Source organism: Lathyrus oleraceus, chromosome 3, assembly GCF_024323335.1.
Source record: "Lathyrus oleraceus cultivar Zhongwan6 chromosome 3, CAAS_Psat_ZW6_1.0, whole genome shotgun sequence".
In the NCBI taxonomy this organism is placed as follows: Eukaryota; Viridiplantae; Streptophyta; class Magnoliopsida; order Fabales; family Fabaceae; genus Lathyrus; species Lathyrus oleraceus.
Window position 1 is genome coordinate 324,479,469 of NC_066581.1, and position 10,836 is coordinate 324,490,304.

General features: G+C 37.2%; 1 protein-coding gene across 3 annotated transcripts in view; it reads left to right on the top strand.

Moving 5' to 3' along the window:
• LOC127127429 (mediator of RNA polymerase II transcription subunit 33A) overlaps positions 1–10,836 on the top strand; it is a 32,953-nt gene that overhangs the window by 20,619 nt on the left and 1,498 nt on the right. Inside the window, exons 8-13 of one of the 3 annotated variants that reach the window (XR_007805344.1) lie at positions 1,993–2,107; positions 4,838–4,999; positions 5,982–6,654; positions 8,382–8,588; positions 8,839–10,000; positions 10,343–10,454. Coding sequence is in view for 2 of the 3 variants with exons in the window: in XM_051056611.1 (XP_050912568.1) it covers positions 1,993–2,107; positions 4,838–4,999; positions 5,982–6,654; positions 8,382–8,588; positions 8,839–9,950 (2,269 nt within the window). In the remaining variant the exon portion in view is untranslated. Of the gene's footprint in view, positions 1–1,992; positions 2,108–4,837; positions 5,000–5,981; positions 6,655–8,381; positions 8,589–8,838; positions 10,146–10,342; positions 10,455–10,836 lie in introns of those variants that run through there. The other 2 variants (XM_051056612.1, XM_051056611.1) reach the window with 2 other exon arrangements.

Consider the following 10,836-nt stretch of genomic DNA (forward strand, 5'->3'; position numbering starts at 1 on the left):
AAGGTGTTCAACAAGACTGACTTGTTCAAATCGCCATCAGCTTCTAAGGGGGACTAACAGAGTAGTTAGTATCAGTTAGTTAGGTCTGGCTGAGCTGTCTTTGATTCTGTTACAGCACTCTGTTAGTTTGTTAGACTATTACTTACTCTCTCTATAAATAGAGAGTCACTTGTATCTTTTCATTGGTGAATACAATATGGGATTTACAATCTACTTAATCTCTCTCCATCTTATCAAACTCTATCACCACTGACCATTATGCAAGTAATCTGAAACAGAAGATTCAACATTAACGGAAAAATCTTCCAGGGCTGAGATGCAGATTTCTTGGAGAAGAGGAGGTCCACATCAAAAGTCTCTCCAAAATTTTATAGATTTACCATTCTCAGGCAACCAAATGGAGTGGAACATGAGTAGAGCGAACTCAGGTTTAATGCTATACCAAAGGGAAGAAAAGGTGGGTGTTTAATAGTTCCATAAGATCTGAGAACTCCAGCCTTCAGAGTAACAACCTAGGATTCTTAATAGTCATCATTTCCCAACTAAACTTTAAACAATAGGTTTCATTAAGTCAAATCAGGGATCTTAGGCCCAAGCCACCATGAGTTTAGGCTTACAAACCTTTTTCCAAACCACAGTTACTAGCTTCTTTCTGCTAACATCTTCACTCCAATTGAAATTTCTAAAGGCCTTTTCAATAGATTTGATTAGAGATATTGGCCAAGAGTAGACAACCATAGTGTGAGTGATCATGCTTTGAATCACTATTTTGACCAAGAGTTCTGCCTACCGTGGACAACAGAGACTCTTTTCAAGAAGACATTTTAGAGATCATTGTGTCAACAATAGGTTGAAGATGGCAAGGCTTAACCTTCCCCTTAAAATTTGGGACACCTAAGTATTGAAAAGAAATACTGCCTTTGGTGAAACCGGTTAGCTCAACAATATGATTGAGCCTTCTATTGGAAATGGTCCCAAAGTAGATGGTAGATTTTGATGAGCTAAAACTTTGCCCAGAAGCTTGAGAATAGCAAGTGAACAACTGATTGAGAGTAGTGATGTTTTGAGAGTTTCCCTTTACAAAAAATAAGAATGTCATCTGCATAGAGAGTATGAAAAGGAACTGAGACTTCTCTATTGCGAGACATTAGCTCTAGAGTGCCATACAAACCCAACTTAGAGATACTTCTACTTAGAACTTCCTCAGCTAAGCAGAAAAGAAGGGTAGACAAGGGGTTACCTTGTCTAACTCTCATGGTGCAGGTGAAATAACCATAAGAAAAACCATTAATGGCCATAGAAAGATGAGCAGAAGAGAGAATTATGTTAATCCATTGGCGAAATTTATGGCGGAAACCTAATCTTAGTGTTGCCCCAGTGGCTGTCGTACCGTTTCTTTTAATTCATTTTAAATAGTCTATAGAATACTTACATAGCATTAAATATATTAATTCTTAAATCAATTTTATCATCTCTTTTGACATGCACTCATTGGCAAGCATATAAATGTATTTTCTGCTTTCAATGTGAATTAAATATAAAGTATATAAAAAACACTATATTATAGTAATACTTAAAAGAATATGTAAGCTGTGTGAAGGTAATAGTTGTGGTATGTAAAATATATAATCCACAATAAATATGAAAATAACAAATGTATTCGATATAATATGAAAGGCCGCTGTACCTTTTTCTTAATAAAACTAGGCTAAGTTAGTCCCTACCCATAGTTCCTGGATCAAAAGACAATTCATCTAGAAAAGATATGAGATTCTTGTTTTATGGACAAAATGTAGATTTATAATTTAGATACGAGATACACACATGACATAGACTTCTGGTATTTGAACTGGGCAGCTGTCTGATTAATGATAGTATTGCCCAGTGACAACATATACACTCTTCTTTTTTGAAGCTGGATATATTAGATTTTCTTAATCGAAAATTTAGAAGGTAAGGCAACTTAATTTAAGTTTATGAATTTGATTGAAGCTTAGCGGAGATTGAAAAGATATATGAAATTGCAATCAGTGGTTCAGACGAAGAGAAGATATCTGCTGCTACCATTCTGTGCGGGGCATCTCTAGTACGTGGATGGAATATACAGGTAATCCTAATACTTTGGCTACAGAAAGACTATAACTGTTTTTTTGCTTAGTTCTATTATAATTGTAAATTAGAGGGAAAGTGTGAGAAAGGATGACAAAAGGACAGAAAACGTACAGAGAGAATTTAAGAGAAACTTAGGTTTAATCTTAACTATCTTTTTGAACCATAACAAAAAAAAGAGACTATCTTTCTGAATATTAACAATAACGAAGCTGTGCCTTTACATTTGTAGATGTCCTTATACAAGTGAGGCTAGTATTCTGTTACATTCAATGAAGGACATACACTTCAGGGATTTGACTAGTCTCTGTGTCCAATATACTTTGATGTCCAATACCCGTGCAATATTTGTATGACAACTGAGACAAGTGTCTCCAAAAAATCTTTTTCTGTTTGCTTCAATACACCTTGGACACTCCTCAGACACATCTACAATAACAATTGACACTTGCTCCAACTTTTAATTAGGCATTTAAAATATTTTCACATGCACATGTCTTTTCACATATACACAATTTATTTTATCTTCTGCAATATTCAATTATGATTGTTAAGAGTCCCACATCGGACAATATATGGCCTGAACATGAGTTTATAAGTGGGGGCAGCCCTCACTCTACCAACCGGTTTAAACCGGTTTTGTAGGGTTGAGTTAGACCCAACCACACTTCTTAACATGGTATCAGAACCTCGTTTAATATCCGGTGGGCCACCTACTATTGTTTCCGCTATCGGACCATCCACTATTTATTTCCACGCTCTAGATGTCCAGTCCTGGGCGTGAGGGGGGTGTTAAGAGTCCCACATCGGATAATATATGGCCTGAACATGACTTTATAAGTGGGGGCAACCCTCACTCTACCAACCGGTTTTGTAGGGTTGAGTTAGGCCCAACCACACTTCTTAACATGGTATCAGACTCTCGCCTTTATTTCCACGCTCTAGATGTCCAGTCCTGGGCGTGAGGGGGGTGTTAAGAGTCCCACATCGGACAATATATGGCCTGAACATGACTTTATAAGTGGGGGCAACCCTCACTCTACCAACCGGTTTTGTAGGGTTGAGTTAGGCCCAACCACACTTCTTAACATGGTATCAGACTCTCGTTTAATATCCGATGGGCCACCTACTATGGTTTTCGCTATCGGACCACCCACCATTTATTTCCACGCTCCAGATGTCCAGTCCTGGGCGTGAGGGGGTGTGTTAAGAGTCCCACATCGGACAATATATGGCCTGAACATGACTTTATAAGTGGGGGCAGCCCTCACTCTACCAACCGGTTTTGTAGGGTTGAGTTAGGCCCAATCACACATTCTTAACATGGTATCAGAGTCTCGTTTAAGATCCGGTGGACCACCTACTATGGTTTCCGCTATCAGGCCACCCACAATTTATTTCCACGCTCTAGATGTTCAGTCTTGGGCGTGAGGGTGTGTGTTAAGAGTCCTCACTCTACCAACCGGTTTTGTAGGGTTGAGTTAGGCCCAACCACATTCTTAACAATGATGATCAATGAGGGAGTTAAAGACCTTAAATTTGAATGCATCATTTTTACCTTTTTGGTAGTAAATGAATGATGGTGATTAGTGTATCTTGTATTAGACTTTTTTTATAATGAAACATATTTAGATGCATATATAAGGTTTGGTTCACAATTTAGATCTTCATGATTGATGCTCATGTTTTATTTACTTATACTATGGGTCAGTCATGTGTTTTTTACATCAGTGGTGTTAACGAGTCCATGTCGGTGTCTAGCCCCCAAACATTAAATTTGATTTAGCTCCCAAAGACACAGTTTCCAATAGTAGATAGTCTGTCATCTAGATCAGATGCTCAATCTGCATGTTAGAGGAAAAGACTGTCCTAGTAATGTTGATTTGAGCAAAAGGCCATGAATTGTTGTACCTTTAATGTACTTAAGAGTTCTCTTAACCATTCTCATGTCCTCTTCTAAAGGTTGAGAGAGGAATTGATAAGCCTTGTTCATAAAATAGGAGTTTTTAGCCCATGGCCTAGTCATTGTTGCATACACCTAATCATATAGAAAGTAGGATTATCTGCATGATCAGCCTCATCCTTGAAGGTTTGCTGTTAGGAACCCAAGAATTGGATTCCAAAGAAATAACAATTTTATTGAGAAATTGGAGATAATCTCTCCTCAACAATAGTTTCCCTTTCACAATTGAGAATACTCTATTCACAGTGACAATATTCAAAGATGCTCTCCACCCTTAGTGTTTTCTTATTTATCCACATACTCTCTATAACAACTCAACTAACTGACCACTAGCGACTCTAACAACTCATAACTACTTGAATTTCCCTCTATTCTATACTCCTAACATTTGGATACTCTTGTTATAGGCGTGGAAATTCCTTTTTCTTGAGACATGAGCTTTAGTTAATGTTAAGAGTCCTACGTTGGATGGGATAAGGCCTCAACATAAATTTATAAGTGGGGGCAGTCAACACCATACAGGCAGGTTTTGTAATGGTTGAATATGGCCCAATCCAAGTTCTAAAACAGTACAACTAAATGCTAAGTATAACACAAAATGTAACAAACTTAAACAGAAAGGCTTAGAGAAATTATTCGGTTCAGCAGACTGCCAGTTTGACCTAGCAACTTCTTTAGCTTCTTTGGTGGCTCCTAAGTCCTGGCCCCTTTCTTTAAATTGCCTGTTATTTGCTTTAAGGTTTATGTTGTTATCTTTGTTTACAGGAACACACTATTATTTTTATCACAATGTTGCTCTCACCTGTTGATCTGCCTAATCACACTGGGACTGAAAGCCATTTGATCAGCCAAGCTCCACTTTTAAATGTCCTTCTTGTTGGAATTTCATCTATAGACTGTGTTCATATATTCTCCCTGCATGGTTTGGTATGTTCTATTTATCAGTCCCTGACTTAAACATGTAATTGCCAACTACCTTCTTTTCTTCAATTTTTAAGGTGTTTGTTTTGCAGTCTAGGAAGGCTCTTCAATTAATTAAGTTTTTAAGTTTGGAGAATTTTTTAAAAAAAATGATGGAGGAAGGGGTGTTGTGCCAGAAAACCTATGAAGCACGGACAAGATACGTATTCGACACGACGATACGTTACTAATTAAATAATACAAGAGATACGATACGTTTAAGATACGTATATAAAAATTAAGATTAAATATTTAATTAAATCATAGATACTCATAACAGAACTTTAATACATTACTATATTACTGAAAAATATTAAATCTAAGATATTGGAATAGTATCAATGTCTTCTCCTCCTTCGCCATCATCACTAAATATAGTGGCTTCCAAATTTGGTTTGTTAAGACACAGCGGTGCAACTTCAAGAGTTGCACAGAGAAAAGGATGTTGCGATATTGAGAATAAAATGTTACTGTATAAATAATATGCATCATGGAAATTAAAACGAAATAAAAGTTATCATTAATAAAAGTTATTATTAATATGAATAAATTTCAAATATTGAGAATTTACAAGAAATAATGGGAATTGAAACTATTTTTTGGAAAAGTGTAAAGCATTAGGAAAGAATTAAACATAGCTGTTAAATAATGACCTTTAGAAAAGTAGTATAAAGAAATAAAGAGTTATTAAAAGAAATCTGCTAAAATTAATAAGTCAAGTATCTGGAAGTATCGCCGCCGTATCGGAGTTTTTTATTTTGATTTTTTAAATAAATAAATTCGGATACTCCTCCGATACATATCGGTGGCATATCGGAGCGTATCGGCATATCGTCGGATACGATTCGGTAGGGATTTTAATGTATCGGTGCTTCACAGCAGAAAACTAACTGATGGTGCTTGTACCTTATTTCCTGATGCTGATATTGCTACTTTTTTTTCATTTCAGGTTCCATTACTTGCAGCAGGGCTAATGCTAATATGTGAGGTTTTTGGCTCATGTGTTCCTGATGTCTCACAGACTATCGCAATCTCAGAAGAACTCTCTCCTCATGAGGTGTTCTCTAATGCATTTACTCTTTTGCTTAGATTCTGGCGGTTTGATATTTTACCCATTGAACAAGTAAGGAACAATGCAGCAGATCCACCACTTGGATCTCTATTTAGTCCTGAATACCTTTTATTGGTTCGAAACTGTAGAGTAACATCATTTGGAAGATCAACAAAGGATATTCTAAAGCTCAAAAGACTGTCAAAAATTATAAACTATCCTAAGAAATCTGTATTTATGAATTCCTTTCCAAAACTATACTTTTGGTATAAGCAACACCAAGAATGCATTGCTTCTATTCGCTCTGGTCTTTTGCCAGGAGGGCCTGTTTATCAGATTGTTGACGCTTTACTAAGTATGATGTTTTGGAAGCTAGATGATGGTTCCGAACCTTTGATACCGGTGACCTTAGGAAACAACGGTTCGTCTGGATCTGGGTCTGCATTGGATGATGCTTTAATGAAACTATCAGTGCCTGCCTGGGATATCCTGGAAGCCGTTCCCTATGTGCTGGATGCTTCTCTTAATGCTTGTGCGCACGGAAGAATCTCTACCCGTGAATTGTCAACAGGTTTGCCTTGTTACCTGTTTTTAACTTGAATTATATTGAGTTAGTTAGGATTATAATGAGGGATTGATGCTTTGAAATGTACGATTATCACAAAATGTGGTGTGAGGACGTCTAGATTGGAGTACAGATGCAAAGCTCCAAATGAATTTGTAGGTAGAAAAGGGAGGCATTTTGTTCCTGTTCTCCTTCACTCTCTACTTGGCTTATTTTAAACATAAAATTGCCAAACCAGTTTTACAGAATAATAAAACCAAAAATGTGTTGGGAGCAGTGTCTTTTAATCAGTTTCAAAGTTCAATTCACTACCCAATGGGTTTTATTCAACAGTGTTGCTTCGCCTTTTTCTATCTTTGGGTTGAACACTAACTGTTGTTCAGCTGGATTACTTACGGCATGAAGGAGTAGTCATTAAAATCATGAAGTGTATTATGAACCGTACCATTATAGTAGAAATAAAGCCACGTATCTTCGAATTGATGATGGTCATCAATCAGTAACAAACTTCATAGAGACCTTGTGTCATTAGTGTAAAGTTTCTAAGTCTGACTCCAAACCGACTCACTTGTGAGATGAGTATGAAGTTCGGTTTGATTTTACTATGAAGGGAAGTACTTAATGACACTGCATAATTGAGTATCAATCTTCATCCATTTTGATTGTTTAGCCACTTTCAGCTTTTGTAGTGAGATGCTCCTCATATTCTTGATTAAGCATCCATACTTTGACTTTAGAAGTCCAACAGTCAAAGAGACAAGTGACAGATAAGTTTGAAAGTATCATAACTGTCTGAGGCTCTGAGCATGCCATTGCTGCCAAGGAGAGAAAATGTGCAAACGGATGAAAAAAGGGGCTGATTGAACTGGAACACTATTTCCGTGCATCAAAACTTGAAAGTGAGATCAATGCGCAGAGATAAGGGCGGTGTGTGTGGAGGCGAATGACAACGAGTTTCTAGGGACGGGCCGATTGGAAGGAGACAAGACTGATGGTGGTGGTCACTCGTTGGGAAGCTCGAAAGAGATAGTGATTGGGCGGCAGCAGTGGTGGATGTGGCCGGAAAACAATAGAAATGAGTGTTAGGATAGGTAACGGCATAGGAGATATGCTGAACCCTTGCATCACGGAAATTCTATGCAATTATTAGTATACTTGAGAAATGAATACACAAATATTCTAGAAGATGTTAAGAGTATATTTACAAACTATATCTGCATTATTTAAATAGTATTCAATTATTAACTACTCTTTCATGGTTTAAGTTATGTCACTACATTGAGGCGTTGCCCACTATAATTGACCAACAATGAAATGCAGGCTTTTTGCTGACCAGGATTTACTGTTGTTACTGCATGGTGTGGTTGTCTATAAGCCATTGGATGTGCTTTCTTTAATTCATACCTTTGATTTATTTTGGTATGTTTATATAAAAAATGCTAGCTGGAAAGAGAGAGGAGAATGCAGGGAATCTAATATGTCTCACAAGCTAGCAAATCTTCAAAACTGCTGTTGTAATGAGTTGAATTTTGAGTATAATTCACACGATTACAAATTTGGTCATAGATAACCATGATGCTTCTTTATTACTGATGGAATATTTTTTTCCTTAAAATTTGTCTTGATATTGAATCCACATGTTTGTCAAACCTATACTGGACTATTAATACTGATTCTTCTTATACTTGTTTGGGTTAGCTGTGTAATTTGACTTATGTATTTTTTTGTCTAAGGCATCAAAGATCTAGCCGATTTTATACCAGCATCTTTAGTTGCCATTGCAAGCTACTTTTCTGCCGAAGTTACAAGGGGCATATGGGAGCCAGCTTTCATGAATGGAGTTGATTGGCCTAACCCTGCTGCAAATTTATCCATTGTTGAGCAACAGATAAAGAAAACTTTAGCAGACACAGGTGTTAATGTACCAAGCCTTGATGTTGGTAATTGATCTCAGTATTACATTTTTTTTTAAAAATAACTTCAATGACATTGTTACAAAGATCCATACGCTTAAAGAGGTTCGTCTTTGACAAATAAATCAACTAGCTGTATTTTTATGCACTCATGCAGGCAATTATGCTTGTGTTGGACTAAGTTTTTTTTTGTTGTTGTTGTTATTGTTATTGTTATTGTATGTTTAAAGGGTAGGTCTCCGTTATATTGACAGTATTCTAAATTCCCTGTAAACAGATGGAGACTCTCCAGCTAAACTTCCTTTGCCTTTGGCAGCTCTCGTAAGCCTGTCAATAACATACAAATTTGACAAAGGCAGAGGGAGATTCCTTGTCCTGATTGCCCCAGTTCTTACTGCCGTTGCTTCTGGTTGCCCCTGGCCCTGCATGCCCGTATTAACTTCTCTGTGGATCCAAAAGGTGAGGCGTTGGAGTGATTACTTTGTGCTCCGTGCTTCCGGAACTGTCTTCCACCACAATAGAGATGCTGTAGTTCAACTGCTAAAAAGTTGCTTCACATCCACTCTTGGATTTGGCACTACATCTATGAGTAATGATGGAGGTGTTGGTGCTCTTCTTGGTCATGGCCTTCCTTTCCAAGTTGCCAGTGGGGTTTCTCCAGTTGCTCCAGGGATTCTTTACTTAAAAGTGTACCGGTCTATTGGAGATATCACATTTTTGAACAAAGAAATCATGTCCATTCTAATGCTTTCAGTTAGAGACTTGGTACGTAGTGAGTTATCTAAAGGCACTATAAAGAAAACCAAAAATGGAATGAAATGTGGACAGTTTTCTTTTTTCAGATACATGGCATGTGCCAAGCATGCTGCATTACTCGGGGCTTCTTTGATTTGGATATCAGGTGGTCAAAAATTGGTTCAATCATTGATAATAGATACCGTTACTTCCTGGTTTTTATCAGCTAATAAGTGGAAGCATAACGGGGAACAACCTGGAGCTCTGGTTGCTAAGCTTAGCGGCCATGCACTGGCGTATTTTGTTATGCTTAGTGCGGCATTTGCCTGGGGTATTGACCATTACTCAGTTCCACCAAACCAACGGGCGTTGGTTATTGGGATGCATTTAGAATTCCTTGCAACTATCCTGGAGAAGAAAGCATCACTATGTTGCCATCGTGCTACTTGGCAAGCCTATGTGTCAGGTTTTTTGAAGTTGATGCTGGGTTGCACTCCAAGGTGGGTCCAAGAAGTTGATGTGGAATTGTTGAAGAGACTGAGCAAGGGATTAAGAGGATTGAATGAAGATGAGTTGGCTCTTAGCCTCTTGGAAGTTGGAGGGATAGGCGTCATGGGTGCAGCAGCTGAAATGATAATTGTACGTAGGTTGTAAATCTATCAGAACTGGGAAACACTATTCAGAGTAATACCTTTTAGACGGATGTTAGTAATCTTTACTTTTAGAAACATCAGTGGTTTATACAACTTGCAATAAATTCCTAGTTACATGAATCAATTATAAAGATTTTATTTTCAAGTTGGCACAGTGAAGTACTCTTCTGCCTATTTCAGTAAACTTGTGATCAAATGGCTTTTATTCCGGCAGTGTGTTTTTTGGTAATTTGTGTCTATCAATATCTTTTACTGTACTTATTTGGAGTGTGATTTATACTATATGCAAACAAAAAATATATGAATATAGGGATGCTTAAATCCATGAAGCTATATGGTTGAATCTCCTTTCATTATTTTTTCTTTACAATCTTGTATGGTGTCATTTGACAGCATCAGGGACCATAGTGAGCACCAAGTGAAATTTATGGTACCCTGTTATGGATGGACTTTGCATGGGAGGTGAATGCATTCTTGCAACAGAATTTGTTCAGAACAGTGAATGGTAAAGAATGGTCCATGATATTCTGGATTGTTCTAAAGTATTTCTTACTTAAATATTTTATCACACAATTACCAGCCTGGTTTTACAAGGAAAATAGATAAGAGACTGTCTAAATTAAACGAGGAAACTTTTGTCCTTAATTTATTCTTATCTTGCGATCTCAATTATTAAGAAAACAGAAACTTCATTCATTCTCATTCAAGGCAACTCTACTTTAGAGGAATTGCCATAACAATAACGATGACAATGGTAGGCTTGTCACATTTAGTGAGTCAAAGAATAGCTTACTGTTTACACGATATCAAGTGCATGGGGCTAATTGAATTTTAATCACCAAGCATGAGAAACCATCACTAAAAAGCTACTGAGTATGTTTACACAA